This window comes from Cavia porcellus, unplaced genomic scaffold (genome assembly GCF_034190915.1).
Source record: "Cavia porcellus strain 051 isolate PalLab524CR breed Dunkin Hartley unplaced genomic scaffold, mCavPor4.1 scaffold_7, whole genome shotgun sequence".
Lineage (NCBI taxonomy): Eukaryota > Metazoa > Chordata > Mammalia > Rodentia > Caviidae > Cavia > Cavia porcellus.
In genome coordinates this window covers 56,419,010-56,436,331 of record NW_026947490.1, presented here as the reverse complement: position 1 = coordinate 56,436,331, position 17,322 = coordinate 56,419,010, and the positions used below count along the sequence as shown (strand labels likewise).

The 17,322-nt window shown below is 35.9% G+C and overlaps 1 protein-coding gene across 6 annotated transcripts in view; it reads left to right on the top strand.

Annotated features, from left to right (window-relative positions):
• The window catches only part of Nme7 (NME/NM23 family member 7), a 226,127-nt gene that overhangs the window by 32,177 nt on the left and 176,628 nt on the right, over nucleotides 1-17,322 (top strand). For 2 of the 6 annotated variants that reach the window (XM_063253632.1, XM_063253630.1), the window contains exons 2-3: nucleotides 1,841-1,948; nucleotides 8,766-8,932. In XM_063253632.1, coding sequence (XP_063109702.1) covers nucleotides 1,946-1,948; nucleotides 8,766-8,932 — 170 coding nt within the window. In that variant the 5' untranslated portion in view covers nucleotides 1,841-1,945. Of the gene's footprint in view, nucleotides 1-951; nucleotides 1,069-1,840; nucleotides 1,949-7,823; nucleotides 7,927-8,765; nucleotides 8,933-17,322 lie in introns of those variants that run through there. The other 4 variants (XM_063253631.1, XM_063253627.1, XM_063253629.1 and 1 more) reach the window with 4 other exon arrangements.

Sequence of the window (17,322 nt, the reverse complement as noted above, 5' to 3'; positions counted from 1 at the left end):
TCTTCTTAGTTATGATTTTGGGGATAAAGAATATAAAGCATTATTTTTCAAGATATGTTCTGAATAACTATTAGTGTTATAATACAGAGTTCTGTGACTAGCAAAAGTGTCCTTCAACATTATGGAGATGAAATAAAGGTGTTTCCAAACATCTGCTCTGATCATGAACTCATAGCATCCCATCGTGCTGCAGTTGCCACCACATTTATTTTCCCTGTCTTACTGCCTGTTTATTCCATGAACTGATTGCATTTCCTATGTCCATATAATTTCGTATTGAGTCGGGGTAACTCTTCTTTCTTGAACTCTTACATCTCATGGTAAATGAAACTGCCAGAAACATTTAAAGGGGGTTTCAGGAGTCCAGTTGGAGCTATCTCTTCTGGGATTGAGGCCAGACTGATTTTCCCTTGTCTGCAATCTTCTTTGATTTCTTATCACTGTCCATTTTTCTGCTTAGACAGCATGTCTCCCATCCCCATTGCTCTGCTGCTGATTCAGACTCTTGAAGTCTGGATATGGGTATTGATTTTGTGCATCATACAACCTTTGATTGAATCCCCTATCTGGCCCTGAGAACCTGTTTGAGCTGGGAAGTATCCAACCTCTCTGAACCTCTGTTTTCCCACTGTAGAGAATACCTCCATTACAGGTTTGTTATGAGGCTTAACTGACATGTGTATAAATAAACCTGGCACACTATTAGCTTATTTCCATTTCCCTCCCTACTACTTCATTCAATATTTGACCCTAATTATTGTGAGAGATAACTAAGATTTTTGAAGGGTAACTCAAACAGTAGCTCACTAGAGAAAACTAAACAAAAGCAATCAAATGTAAATAAACAGTAGATCCAGCTGGTTGATACAATCTAATGATGGTTGTTACCTCAAAAGACAAAGACAAAACGAGACAAGATGAGACCCTCTGGTCTTCCTTCCCTCCATACAGGGTCCCACTAACTGCTTAGGCTGGCCTGGAGGGTGGACTCTTCTGCTTCGCATGTCCTCGCCCTCCCTCTCTCCTCCCCAGGGGAGCTGGGTTACAGGCCTGTGGCACTGTGGGGAGGTGAGTGGGCTTCACTGCTGGTTTTGAACTTGGGACAGTGATAGAGGTGGGTAGGGTGGTAAAGCTGACCCCTAGCTGGGATCTGAAGTGCTTCTCTGGCACTAGTAGGCAGGAGCCCTCCCTGCTGGGCTTTGTCCTTCAGGATGGCATGTCCAGGCAGCCTGCCTTGCCTCCTTCCTCTCAGGCCCCCCTGCCTGTGGTCTTTCCCAGTCTTCTCTGCTCCCTTCCCATTTTCTCTTCTAAGAATTTTCCTTAATGACATTCTTAGATGTTCACACCTGTCTTGGCTTCTGTTTTTCAGAAGTCCTAGAAACATATTCTACTATTTCTGTTAAAAGATACTATATGAAATCAGCAAGGTGAGAAAAGATGTTTACAGTACTTTTAATGGTAACAGTATTCTAATATTACTAAATTCTTATAGAAAAGTTAAAACTTCTGTGTTTCAGCCTTTTGGAAACTTTTCCTCGTATTAACTTATTAATAGTCTGTATGTAAATTTGCCTTCAGATGGATTTTCGAATTGTTATAGAAGTCAGATCAGGGTCTCATATTCTGAAAAATCAATTAACTTCAGATGATTGGATGGGTGTGAAACATTGCACTGTTCGTTACTTTTCTTTGAAATGTCTAAGGATGTTAAATGAGAAATCAGCAGGAAATATTTCTGGGATTGTGCTATCTTATTCAAAAGATATAATAGGCAGTAGAATATTTCTTGGAAATTCTTGTTTGTATGTCTGTGTTAAAATTACTGTATTTTTCTTTACAGAATCATAATGAGAGGTTCGTCTTCATTGCAGAGTGGTATGATCCAAATGCTTCGCTCCTTCGACGTTACGAGCTTTTGTTTTACCCAGGGGATGGATCTGTTGAAATGGTAAATGAGTATTTCTTTGCTAGAAAGTTGTCGAAGACAGTAAAGGTAGGATAGGGTATGAATAGAATTGCCTTTTATATAGTTGCTTTAAAAAGGCATTCAAATATTTTATGGGAATTCTTTATAATGGGGTATTCATTATAATGCTAATGTAAAAATATTTGTGCTTATTTTTAATGTGTAAATTTGTAATTTCTTGCAAATTGAAATGGGATTTTCATGTTTTAGGTAAAGCAGTAATCAATGAGTACTTATAGGTAAAGGTTATTATGGTCATAAATACAAGCATTATTGAAAGCTGGCTGTTATACGTACAAAAAGTGAAATTGAAGAGTTTTCGGCTAAGAGGGTCTTTTCCTTTGTGTCTTCTCAGAGACAGCACTGTTGACAAGTGAGTCTGCTAATAAAATGTACATACCAAAAAGCAGAAATTTAGACATGTGACTTTCTCTGCATTTTCATAGGCTTTAGTTTGCTATATTTGCTAATTTAACTATAAATAAATATTTCTATTTAGAATGTTCTTTAAATTTTATTTAAAGAAAGAAGAGAAAATTAAAAAAACAAAATAGAAAAAAATGAGAAAAAGTAAAATACAGAATTCAAAAAAGTTGCTGGTTGATAGATTACATATTGTCATCTTAACGATAGTTGTTAAAGTTACAAAATCAAAGCATAAAAAGTGGCTAGACACTCAAACATTGACAGTGCAGTCTCTTCTGTTCAATGACCTAATAGAAATTTAGTAATATGATCATCTATCTTATACACTATGCATACCATTATATCCTTTAGAGCACTTTCCTTCCCTTTCACTTTTACGATATCTATTATACTTTTTGGATCCCATTATTCTGTCAATTCTTTTTATTTTTATACTAGAGAGACAATGTGATATTTACTAATGTGAGTCTGGTTTATTTCACTAATAAGGATATTCTCAAGTTGCCTCCATTTACCTATAAAGGCCTCAACATTATCCTTTTTTATAGCTGAATAACATTCCATTGCATAAAAATATTCCATTGTATACCACATCTTTTTCATCCACTCTGCAGTTGATGGGCATTTTGGTTGTTTCCACAATTTAGCCATCACAAATTGTGCTGCTATGACATGGGTGCACATATATCACTGTGACACTACCCTTTCAATTTTTCTGGGAAAATACGTAGGAGGGGAATAGCTGAATTGAATGGAACTTCCAATCCTAGCTTTTTGAGGAATCTCCATACTGATTTCCACAGTGGTTGCACCAGTCTATACACCTACCAACAGTGGAGCAGTGTTCTTTTTCTCCACATCTTCACCAACATTTGTTATCAGTTGTTTTCTTGATGTTCAGTTGCTTTCTTTCTGGGTGAGATGAAATCTTAGTGTTGGTTTAATTTGCATTTCTCAAGTCACCAATGATAGTGAGTATTCCTTCATGTATTTATTTGCCATTTGTATATCTTCATCTGAGAAATGTGTGTTCATCTCCAATGCCCATTTTTGGAGGGGGTCTTTGAATTTGGGGGGGGCTTGATATTTTTCAGTTCTTTATATATTCTGGATATAAGTCCTTTGTCTGAGGGATTGTTGGCTAAAATTCTTTCCCATTCTGTGGGTTCTTTTCACTTTGTTGGTGATTTCTTTTGAAGTGAAAAAATTCTTTTTAGTAATATGAGGTTCCAGTTGTTGATTCTTTGAAGTATGTCCCATGCAGTTTGCATTTTATTTATGAATTCTCTCCCTACCCCTATGTCTCCCAAGATTTTTACCTACCTTGTTCTCCAGTAGATTTAGTGTTTTTGTTTTAATATTTAGATCCTTGGTCCATTTTGACTTTAGTTTAGTGTATGGTGATAGACAATGGGTCTATTTTTAGTCTTTGGCATGTGGAAACCCAGTTTTTCCAACACTATTTATTAAAGAGGCTATCTTTTTTCTGGTGAACTTGTTTAGCTCCTTTGTCAAATATAAGGTGGCTGAGTGTCTTTATAGTTGTGTTTGCATATTGTAATCTGTTCCATTTATCCTCAGATCTATTTCTTTGCCAGTACCATGCTGATTTTATCTATGTAGCTTTGTAGTATAGTTTCAAGTCAGGAATTGAGATGCTTACTGTCTTGCCTTTGTTGCCCAGAATCGCCTTTACTATTTTAGTTTTCTTCTGTTTCCAGATAAGTTTTAGGACTATTGCCTCTATAGATTAGTAAGGTATGTTAATGGTATTTTGATTGGGATTGTGTTAAATCTGTATTATAGTTTTGGGAGTATGGCCATTTTCACAATGTTGGTTCAAGAGCAAGGAATATCCTTCCCATTTTCTAATATCCTTTTCAATCTCTTTTTTTAGAGTAGTATAATTTTCAGCATGTAGGTCTTTTATATTCTTGGTTAGGTTGATTCCTAGGTATTTCAGTTTTTTAGATGGTGTTGTGAAAGGCTATATTTCCATAATTTTTCTCTCAGTGAGTTTGTGTACAGGAATGCTATTGATTTTTGAGTGTTGACTTTGTATCCAGGTACACTGCTGAATTTGTTTATTACCTCTAGTAGTCTTTTAATAGAGTTTTTGGGGTCTTCTATGTAGAGTATCATGTCATATGCAAATAATGATAATTGTACTTCTTCATTTCCTATTCTTATTCATTTTATTTCTCCCTCTTGTCTGATTACTCTGGCTAATATTTCCAGAACTGTATTGAATAGGAGTGGTGATAGTGGACATCCTTGTCTTGTTCCTGATTTTAGAGTGAAGGCTTTCAGTTTTTGTCCATTTAGTAAAATGTTAGCTGTTGGTTTGTCATAGATGGCCTTTATGAAATTGAGGTGCATACTGTCTACTCCAAGTTTCTATAGGTTTTTATCATGAATGTGTGCTGGATTTTATTGAAAGCTTTTTCTGCATCTATTGAGATGATCATGTGATTTTTATTTTTGGCTCTGTTGATGTGGTATATTACATTTATTGATTTGCGTGTGTTGAACCATTCCTGCATTCCTGGACTAAATCCCACTTGGCTGTGGTGTATAATCTTCTTGATGATTTGCTGCATTCTATTTGCCAATATTTTATTGAGAATCTTTGCATCAGTGTTCATTAGTGAGATTGGTCTATAGTTCTCTTTTTCGGTTGGGTCTCTCTCTGGTTTTGGTATCAGAGTATACTTGCCTACAAGAATGAGTTGGGGAAGACTTATTCTCTTTCAACTTCATTGAAGAGTTTAAGGAATATTGGCATCAAATCTTCTGTAAATTTCTTATAGAATTCAGCTGTGAATCCATCAGGACCTGGGCTTTTCTTTGTTGGTAAGTTTTTAATCACATTTTTGATTTTGGTAGCTGATACTGGGTTATTCAAAATTGCTATTTCTTCTTAACTAAGCTTTGGTAATTCATATGTTCCTAGAAATCTGTCCATTTCCTCTGTGTTTTCCACTCTATGTGAGTAGAGATTTTCAAAATAGGTGTTCATGATCTTTTGAATTTCCATGGGATCTGTAGTAGTTTCCTTCTTTTCAGTCCTTATTGCATGGATTTTAGTTTTTTCTTTCTTTTTCTTGATAAGGTTGGCCAGAGGATTTTATCAGTTTTGTTGATTCTCTCAAAAAACCAGCTCTTCGATTCATTCTTTGTATTTTTTTTTTTTTAGTTTCAATTGCATTAATTTCTGCTCTAATGTTTACAATTTCCTCTCTTCTATGAGCTTTGGATTTGACTTGCTCTTCCTTTTCTAGAAGCTTGAGATGTACCATTAGGTTATTTATTTGTGTTCGTTCCATTTTCTTGATGTGATTATTTATTGCTATATATTTCCCTCTTAGGACTGCTTTCATTGCATCCCATAGGTTACAGTACATTGTATTTGCATTTTCATTGTATTGTAGCTATTGTTTTATTTTTTCTTTAATTTCCTTTGTAACCCACTAGTTATTCAGAAGGTTGTTATTTAATTTCCATGTATTTATGCAAGTTTTGCAGGTTTTTTGCTGTTGATTTCCAATTTTAGTGTGCTAGTATCAGATATGATGCATGGGATAATTTCACTCCCTTTGCATTTAGTTAAGAATGTTTTATAGGTTAACTAATATATGGTCTATTTTGGAGAATGTCCCATGTGCAGCTGAGAAGAATATATATTCTGATATGGTTGGGTGGAACACTCTGTAAACATCCACTAAGTCCATTTGTCACAGGTATGATTCAGTTCTGTTATTTTTTTGCTCACTTTTTGTCTAGTTGATCTATCTCTTTGTGACAGTGCAGTGTTAAGATTTCCTATTGCAATTGTGTTCTTGTTTATTTGGTTTTTTATGTCCTTTAGTATTTGTCTTATATAGTTGGGTGCACCTGTATTTGATGCATATATATTTATAATTTTTAGTTCTTCCTCTTGTAGTGTTCCACTTACAAGTATGTAGTGGTCTTCTTTATCTCTTTTAATCCTTTAAGATTTGAAGTTCACTTTGTCTGCAAACAGAATAGCTACCCCTGCTTTTTTCTGGGTTCCTGTTGTATGGAATACTATTTTCCACCCTTTGACTTTTAATCTATGAATTCTTTTTGAGTCAGATGTGTTTCTTGTATACAGTATATTGTGGGGTCCTGTTTATTGATCCATTTTGTCAACCTATTTCTTTTGATAGGTGTATTGAGTCCATTTACATTTATGGATATCACTGATATGTGCTGGCTTGACTTTACCATGTTGTATTTCTATTGTTGGTTTCCTGCTTTTCTCCCTTATTTAATTTCTTGTCCAGCCTCGTGATTTCTTTCTGTTGCTCTAGAGACTGTGGTTATTTTTTATCTCTATCTAGCATGTCTTTCAGTACTCTTTCTAGGGCTGGTTTGGTGGACATGAATTCCTTCACTTGTTCTTTGTCATGGAAGTATCTTGTTTCTCCATTAAATCTGAAAGACAGTTTTTCTGGGTACATCATTCTGGGTTGAAAGTTGTTTTCTTTTAGGGCTTGAAATACTCTATTCCAAGCTCATCTTAACTTAGTTTGTGCAGAAAAGTCTGCCGTGTTTCTAACAGGCTTTCCTTGATAGATGAGTTATTGAGTTATTGATGAGTCTTTTCTCTAACGACTTTTAGTATTCTGTTTTTATGCTGTATGTCTGGTGTATGTCTGTATTGCTCAATTATATGTCTTGGTGTAGATTTATGTTGGTTGTGACTGTTTGGTGTTCTGTATGCCTCACTTATTTGTATATCAGATTTTTTCCCTATGTGTGGGAAATTTTCTGCTATTACGTCTGTGAATAGTTTAGTTATGCTATTTGCATTGACTCTTGCATCTTCAATGATGCTTATTAATATTATATTGTTTCTCTTGGCATCATCTTAAAGCTGCTGGATTGTCATTTCATGCTGCTTTGTTGTTTTTATAAGTTCTACCCTTTCATGATTGCTATCTGCAATCCTGTCTTCAAGGTCTGAAATTCTATTCTCAGCTTCATTTAAGTGATTTTGTGAGCTTTCAATAGAGTTTTTGTTTCTTGGATATCTCTTTGTATTTGTTTCATGGATTCTGCTTCTTTTCTGCATTGTTTGTTCAAAGTTTCAATAAATTTCCCATGGTCCTGTAATTTTTTTTTAAATCTATTTCTTCTCTAGCTATGTTGAGAAACTTAGTAACTAAGGTTGCTATTTCTGTCTTTGCGTAAGACATTATTTCTAATTTGATTTCCTTTATAGCCTCATGTATTTGTTTCTTTACTTCATTTGCTATCTTTTCAGAGATTCCTGGTGTGTGACTTTTAAAGTCCTCTATTTCAGCGTCCCCTGTACTTGCTTTTGATAGGCTAGATGTTTGAGATGGCATTTTGCCTTTTCTGTTTTGTCATTTTGGGTAAATATTTGGTGTTTTAATCCTAACAGTTGAGACTACTGTCCTACTGTGTGGTTGATGTTTGACCAATTGCTGGGTACCAGAATGAAGGGGAGAGCCAGTCACCTGAGTTCCTCCTGCAGGGCATGTTGGGTGAGTCCTATATTCTTTCTGGGATGACTAGCCTAGGAGTATTGATGTAGGTCAACTCTTAGTTCCTGTTGTTGCTATGTCTTCAGGTTGTTGCAGGTCACCAGATCTCCCTGTCTATAGTGTTTGTGTCAGCTGAGGCCATACTGTGTCACTGTGGGTCTCATAAGCTCTTTTAATTTTCTCCAAGTTGGTGGAGGCCTTATTGGTGCACTGCTCATCCTGTCTGATGTTCTCTGTGTGGAGGAAGGTATTACCCACTCTTTTGTCAGGTTCTTCAAGGTCTTACAGTTGGAGGGAGTTTCACTTTAGCTCCTGTTTACCCACTGCAGACCTCTATTTTAGGGGTCTCACTCATCACACTGACTGGAGCCTGCTGAGGTCTTCTGTTTGTGTGAGGGATTCTTGTGTCTCCCATACAGCCAGCATTGTAATTCACTGTAGTTCTAGGTTCTGGGGGTTGGATCCAAAGATCAACTGCAGTACTAGGTCCAGGAGGCAGTTGGGTTCCCCAAGGGGTGGGCCCAGCGGCTGTAGTGCGAGACAGCTATGTCATACCAGGGTGTCCCAGGTGTTCACGTCTGAGGGGTGGGCCCCTATTTAGAATGTTTTAAGTATTACATTTGTAATAATAAGCTTTTATATTAAAAGCTGTATATGCCACTGAATTAGATTAGAAAATACAAAATTTATAATATAAATTATATTTGTAGCACAAAAGAAACAAAACATATGAAACAATTTATCTTTGATAAGCCAGAATTAAGAACTATTTCTATCTCATAATAAGATATTCTTTATTAATAAATGTATTTTTTTAATTGTGTTGTTTTTGGTTATAGCATGATGTAAAGAATCACCGCACCTTTTTAAAACGGACCAAGTATGATGATCTACGCTTGGAAGATTTATTTATAGGCAACAAAGTGAATGTCTTTTCTCGACAACTAGTGTTAGTTGACTATGGGGATCCATATACAGCTCGCCAACTGGGGAGCAGGAAAGAAAAGTAAGCCAACAATTACATAGTCTTTTTTCATTCTTAAAACACTGTGCATGAATCTTGGTATCAAATTCTAATTTCCTGTTTCTATGTTGTGTTTCACAATGTAGACATTTCTCAGTAATCCATTACAAAGTTATGGCATTTTTAGAATATTTTGGACAGATTTTATGATTTGTTCTTAAATCACAATACAAAGCAATATCCATAGCCTTCAGTAGAGATTATTTTTGTGAGAGAAAAAAATACAAATATAAAACTGTGCCTTCATTTTTTGTTACATGTGTCTAACTGGGAACTAAGAGCTCATGAATATAAAAACAATCTTGTTTAGGATAAACATGGCTTATGGGAGGAAAAGAAGTGACAAGGGCTGTAAGTTCAGTGAGAACTCAGAAGTAGATTTACTTCTTGTGGAACTGTTGGAAAGGCTGGATGTTGAAATATAGGTTGGATTTTCACCTGAGCAGATGTACTAGGGGGAATTCTGGCTAGAGGCAGGAACAAAGCAAAGGTACAAAGGCAGGAAATTGTATTTATTGTTCTGGAAAGAACCTAGTATGCTGTTTGAAGAACTTGGTGGTTGAAACAATTTTAATTTGTCAGTAGAACTACAATCTGATTTAAAATGGTAGCAACACATATGAAAAGGAATGAGGGGATGTGTGAGACTGGTAGGGGAATAGTAGTCCTGTGGGAAACGTACAATAGCTGTCAGCTACGGTATTATTACACAGGATTCAGTGTCAAGTAATGTGCATACCCCACAATGATGTTATGAAAATGGACTGTTATGATTTCCACTTCACAGAGTGAGAAGTCGAAGCTTGCAAGTGTTAGGTGGTTTGGTAAAATCACAGAGGATAAAAAGATTAAAGCCCCAAATCAGCAGAATCAGGAATAGAAGGGTTTAACCACAAGATAATGGATAGGACCTAGAAAATGATTGTCTTTATTCTCTATCTTAATTCATTTTTATGTATGTCTCCTGTGAAACAGAGCATATCTCCTTACACATTATAAGTCCCTGATCTGTGTTAGCTGAATAAATTAATAAATACGAATTTAAAATTTATCTATTCTTTCTTTTTTCAATTTCCTCCCTATTCTCAAGTTAGGACCTTCAATCTAGCTGGGAAGGTTTTGCCACTGATGTTTGTGGTACTGTCTATTGTTGAGCTTTGTTCACAGAAATAATATGTGTTCAATAAATTTTGACCACCTGACCATTAAGGAAAGCAAACACACACACACACACACACACACACACACACACACACACACACGCACACCATGTAAAAGAACTGCAACACAGGGATACTAATTTGTCTTTTTTGTTTATAGCTGTATACTTAAATATCATTGTAGCAAAGCCTCCAATAGTAAATTATTCATGGGGCATGTACCATAACAGTTGAAGGAGTGAGAGGACATCATTGAAAAAGCTGAGACAGACTAGTCATTTCTTGCTGTTATTTCCTTTGAAATGCTGTATTATTCCTACCCTTTTTTTCTGTTTTGTGAGATGTGAGGAGGAACAGTTTCTAGCTGGCATGGTTCCTGCCCTCATCTCTCTCTTTCCCATTGCATGTGGCTTGTTTTAGGCAGATTTCCTTTACTTTGGTAAACACCTGGAGTAAGTCTGTTTATAAAGAGAAGACGTTTGTTTTGACTCACAGTTTCAGAGGTCTCAGGCCCTGGCTGACTGGCCCCACTGCGTTTGGCCAGTGTGGTAGGACAGCATGTCATGGCGGGAGTGGTGGCGGAAGAACCCGTCCACCTCATGGCAGGCAAGCAAAGGAGAAACGGGAGGGGCTGGTCCTAGCATGCTCTTCCAGGGCAACCCACGCTGAAGACTTCCCGTTAGGCACCCCCTTTAGAGGCTGCCCCACTCCTAGTAGTGCCAGCAGCTGGGGACCAAGCTTCTAACGTGGGCTTTGGGCGACACTCTCCAGACCAGAGCATGGCTTTCCTGTGATGCAGAGAAACTGCAGACTGTGCTCTCCGCGTGTGTGTCTTCATTCTTCTTTCTTTAATATCTGTGGAAGATACATTTGTATTCTGACTTCACTGTTTTGACTTAGAAGACATAGAATAAGAAACAGCTGTTAGAGGAAGTAAAGACTTTCAATAACATTTTTCTGTGAATATTGATTTTCAGTATTACTAAATTGACATTTTAACTTTCAGCCTGTACATTTATGAGTTGTAACTTTCTGAGAGTAGAATGAAATAGATTTGAAATGAATTTCTAATTCTTTCATCACTTTCATGGCTGTGAATTTTGTTATTTTGTGTTTTGAGGGGTTTTGTTTTTCATTTGCCAAGTGACTCATAGTAACTAAAAATAGGGATCAGCAGTTCAGAGTAAGGCTATCTGTATGAAAAGCTCCAGAGACTATTTAATTAATAGGGAAAAAAACAGCCAAACTTTTTGGAGTTCTCGGACTTCTATACTCCCTTCTTTTGCTGGAATTCTTGAGGTGGTTAGATGTTCAGGACAGGGATTAGTACACAGAAAGCAATGGCTTGGAGGCATTGAATATTTCATGAAAAGGCCACAGATTTTTAGAATAATTGTAAAATAGGAGAAGAAGGGTATTGGGTAAATGAGAATTTTATTCATATTAGATCTCATGGTAAGAGTCAGTGCACTTAAGGAAATGACAGCTATAAATCCTTTTTCTATAACTAATAAGTATCTCTAACTTTCATTTACTGAGCATGTGATTTATATCTATCACTATGATGGGTATTTTACATACTCATCTTGGCTCAGGACTACCTTAAATTTTCACTTAAACTGCAACGTAAATGAGTTAAGGATTCAGGGTTAATACTCTGACCCAATCAAAATAAAATCATAACAGCCATAAAGATAGTAATTTATATACCTTGATTTGTCTGAAGTGCATATTGGTAATTCTGTTTCACAGCGTAGTTAAGTAACTTGGCTATAGTCCCACAGCTAGAAACTAAGGGAAAAATAGAAAACTCTTGTCATGTTTTATTCTAAAATTCATTTTAGCTCGATATGATAGTGTATACCTGTAATCCTAGTACTGTGGGAAGCTGAGGCAGGAGAATCACAAGTTCAGCCCAGCCTGAGCAATTTAAGATCAAGATGCAATATGTGTACATGCCAAAACTCCATGATAAATATATTCATTATGTATCACAAATGTATACTAATAAAAATTAAAAGTAAATAAATAGAGTAAAAGGGCTGCAGAGACACCCCATTATGAAGGCCCTGGGTTCAGTCACTGGTACCACAAGAACAAACTAACACACAAACCAGCAAAACACTGGTTTTTTGTTAGGCTTCTAACTAATATGCTGGTAAATACTACTAAATGGGACTAACTTTAAAACTGGGACTGTTCTAATGTAAAGACAATTTGAAATATTTGGGCTTTATAAATATAATTTGTAAAAATATATGTAGTGTTATGTATTTTACTAACAAATCATTTCACCATTTTCTTTTTGGGTATTTCTTAGCTGCACATGGGTAATACCACAGTTATTTGAGTCATTTAAACTTCGTCCAAATCCCAGAGTTTTAAAATATATTTTTTAAATCACAAAAATGTACACATATGGAAATACATATGAATGTCTGCCAAGCACCTACAGAAACAGCCTCTATGTAATAATTATGAATTAGTCTCGTTAGTATAATGGGAAGGAAAATAAAGACTTAGCTACACCCTCCACTCCATTTTTTCTGGAGGACAGCCTGCAACCTTGTTGAAGGTGAAGTTGATCTCCATGGAGCCAGTCAGCTCAACTAACTGTAAGACAATTATCCAGATAATTCAACAGAATTTGTTTTAGTTCACTAATCATCCTCAAGGGTTCCCTCTGACTCTAGAACTGTGGCATTTGGTTCATAGCTTTATTCTTTTTTTTTTTTTTGAAGACTTCTAATTAAATGGATAAAGGTTACTAGTCCAGATTATTTGGGGCTCCATTATGGCAAAACCAAAAACACAACATGGATTGTTGCATCTGCATGGACATGTACTGATTTAATAGAGTCCAGTACCCTGAAGTGGAATGTTGGCAAACAAACCAAATTCAGTTGGGACCCATGCTTAGAGGGAGTCTGAGAATGCTTTCCTTGGAGGCAAGGGGATTGACCTAAATGACCTTTTGAATTATTTCATACAGCCCAGTAATTCCAAGTATTTGCTTAAACCACAAATGTTTTATTGATGACTTTTTTTTTCAAGTACTGAAATTTTCAGTACTTTATATTTTCTAGAATTATATAATTATACTTTTCTAGAATTATATAGTTATACTTCTAGAATTATATAATTATACTTATATAGTTATGACTGAACATACATTTTCTGATTTTAGAATTTGATGCATATGAATGGTATACTTTTTATATTTGAAAATCCAGAAATGTCATCAGATGTACAAATTAAGAAATGCTATTGGGAGAAAAATACGATGATACCTTGGTTACTCAAACTTTGAACCAGCCTTGAGGACCAAGTGTTACATACTTAATCTGTTTCCGTCTACCCCAAGAATACTTGTTGGGAGTGCTTGTGTTTAACTTGTATTGATTTACAGATTATAATCCTAGCCTTCTTCCCCAAACTTGCCCTGAACTTTCTTGATTTTGTTATTATTTTTGCATCACTCTAGTGTATCCACAGAAACAAAAGACATCATTCTATTTATGACATTTTGTTTTCAGTAGTGCTATTTCTATTTACAAAATACAGTAACTCTTAATCATTAAAAATTAAATGAACAGAAGCAAAGACCTGTACTTTTTTCATAAATGGAAATGAAGCAAAATTATGGAATTGAGATATAATAGTGTATAAATAAATTAAAAGAAATTAATGAATGAAGACAGAATAATGTACAAAGTGTTCCTTTGTCTTCCCTTGATGCTGTGGTAGTGCATTCCTTCATTTTGCTTTTACTCTCTGGCTATTTCTACTCAGAACCATTTTGATCTCTCCTTAAAATAAAGAGCTACATCCAGCCATGTTGGTGCATGCCTGTAACCCGGTAGTCTGGGATGCCGAGACAAGAGGATCACAGGTTTGAGAGCCTGGGCAACTTAGCAATTTAATGTGACTGTTTCAAAAAACAAAACCAAACCAAACCACAAAGAATTAAAAGGGCTCAGGAGGTATCTCAAAGTAAAGGCCCTAGTTTGGATCCCCAGTACTTCCAGTAGTGGGTAGGTGGGTGGGTGGGAAACCCAGACAGAGACAGAGAAAGAGACAGAGGCTGACTGACTGCTGGTGATCCCAAGCTTCTCTCCATGGACTTCCCATTCTGTACACTGTACCAGAGGACTCTCTTTGCTCTTGTGACTTTAACTACATATTGTTTTCCAAGTCGATATTACTAGTCTAGCAAAACCATATGTTCAGCTCCTTTAGGAATCCTTCCTGCTGGATTTCTCATAAGCACTTTAACAAATTCAAAAGGGAATTGATTGTTTTTCACTGAAAAACCTACATTTTTTGAATTTTTGAGCTCCATGTCCACTAATCACAGAATCAGAAATTGAAACTCTTTGAGTCCTATCTTTATTGTATCCCACCTCCAAATGAGAACCAAGAACTATTAATTTATTTACCTCCTTTAAAAGTCTTTCTCTTTTTTCCTTCGTTCTTCTTATCCTTTGTACCTTACACCATCTTCTTGCTGTCTTTTGAGCTTAGTACATTTCCATTTTCCTTCCAGATTAGTAACTGATTGAGAACTGGTAATTCTATCAACATTTGTAGCCTTCTCTCTCTCTCTCTCTCTCCCTCCCTCCTTCCCTCCCTCCCTCTTTCCCTCCCTCTCTCTTTCTGTTGTTTTTCTGTTTCTCTCTAATGGTAGTTTCTGCCCCCAATATGTGTCTATATGTATGTGATTTTCTATTGATGATTATTGTGTTATGTGTGGGTGTATGGCATATGAGGTGAAAAATGTGGTGAATGTTTAAATGTTAAAAAAGGTATTACAATAAAAGGCACATTACCACTGCCATTAATTCCTCTCAAATACCTAGCCACTTTAAACACATCTACTCCATTGTTCTTGCTGAAACAGTTCTAGAAGTCTTCTTTTGTGAGTATCCTTAGATACATTGTCATGATATCCTTGATATTATGAATTATGATTAAAAAATACAGTGACTACTGCTGCCAGGTACCACCCAGTGGATAGAAAGGCTCATAAAACATAACACTGTGTCCTCCTCCACCTTATTCAGTTGGTATGGTACCATGCAACTTCTGGATCTCCCCAAAAATCAAAGTGATTATGGATAATAAATATTTTGAGTTGATTGAAGACATAGAGGTTGACACAAATAAAGATACTCATGGAAGAAAAAGCCAAAAGATAGTAAGAATGATAGGACAAGTGTGTTTGAAGCAAGGGGGGTTATTTTGAGGGGATTAAAAGGAATGTTTCTTTTACTATAATAAATTTTAAAACAAACATTCAGTGTATATTTGGATCACACCTAAGATATGTTTATTGTACATTTATTTTTTAATTATTTGAGGTAAAGAATGAAGCTACTTTGATACTGGAGAGAAATTATGCTTTTCTGACTATTTCCTGGAGGTATTAGTAGTTTATAGAGCCATTATCCAACTTCAAAAGTCGTTAAGTGCTGAAATTTACATAGGTCTGTGATATGAACACACACTTTGCAGTTCATTGTACAGGGGTATTTCATTTTTGGAGATGCTATTTGGAAGGGTGTGGTTTTCATAATTTCTCTCTCAGTGAGTTTGTTGTTTATGTATAAGAATTCTGTTGATGTTTGAGTGCTTTGTATCCAGCTATATTGCTGAATTTGGTTATTAAATCTATAAGTCTTTTGATGGAGTTGTAGGGGAGTATCATATCACCTGCAAATAATGACAATTTTAATTTTTTTCCTATAGTTATTCCTTTTATTTCTTTCTCTTGTCTAATTGCTCTGGCTAATGTTTCCAGAACAGTATTGAATAGCAGTGGTGATAATGGGCATCCTTGCCTTGTTCCTGATTTTAGAGTGAAAGCTTTCAGCTTTTGAATACAATAGATGTCGGCTTTTCATAGATGGCTTTTATCAGATTGATCTTCTATTTTGTTATCTATTCCAGTTTTCTATAGGATTTTTTTAAATCATGAAAGGCTGTTGAACTTTGTCAAAAGCTTTTTTCTGTGACTATTGGAATGACCCTGTGATTTTTGTCTTTGGCTTTGTTAATATGGTGTATTATGTTTATTGATTTGCATATGTTGAACAATCCCTGTATCCCTGGGGTGAATCCTACTTGGTTGTGGTGTATAATATTTTGGTGGTTTGTTGCGTTCTGTTTTCTAGTATCGTAATGAGGATTTTTGCATCTGTGTTCACTAGGGAGATAGGCCTGTAGTTTTCTTTTTAGGTTGGGTTCTTGTTATGGTTTATATCTGGATGTCTCCCCAAAGCCTTATGAAGTCAAGGGGAGCAGGCTCTTTGAAGGTGGCTGAATCTAGAGTTTGTGATTGGTTCATTGTCTAGTTCTGGGCTCTGGAGTGTGAGTGCTAAATGAATGTAAGGTATAAAATGTAAAGGATGAAAGAGGCCCTCTTTCCTTTTTGTCTTGTTGCTTTTGCTGTTTCCACTGCCCTCAACTGTTGCCCTCTTCCATGTGCAGCTCTGCCTTCGAGCCAGTCGATTATGACTGAAATCTCTACAGACTGTGAGCTAAATAAACCTTTCCTTCCTTAAATTTTTGGGTATCAGGTACTTTGTGTCAGCAGTAAGAGAAAAGTAACTGAGAGTCCTTCTCTGATATGGTATCAGGGTAATGCTTCCTTCCGGAAATGATTTTTGAAGAATTGCTTCTCTTTCAATTTCATTAAAGACTTCAGCATTGGTGTTATTAGATCTTCTCTAAATTTCTTATAGAATTTAACAGTGAGTCCATTGGGGCCTAGGCTTTTCTTTGTTGGTAAGTTTTTTTTCTTTTTCTTTTTTTTTTTTTTTATCGGTACCAGGGATCGAACTCACAACCGCCTGCTTGCAAGGCAGGCGCTTATGCCACTGAGCTAAATCCCCAGCTCCTCTGTTAGTAAGTTTTTAATTACATTTTCAATTTCATTGATTGGTATAAGGTTATTTAGATTTTTTTACTATCTTCTTGATTCAGTTTTGGCAATTCATACATGTACAGGAATCTCCTCATTTCTTCTGTGTTTTCCATCTTATGAGAGTACAGATTCTCAAAGTAGGTATTAATGATCTTCTGGATTTCCACAAGATCCATTGTTATTTCTCCCTTTTCATTCCTGATTGCTTGAATTTGAGGCTTTCTTTCCTCTTTTTGATAAGATTGGCCAGGGGTTTACCAATTTTATTTCATCTTTCAAAGAGCCAT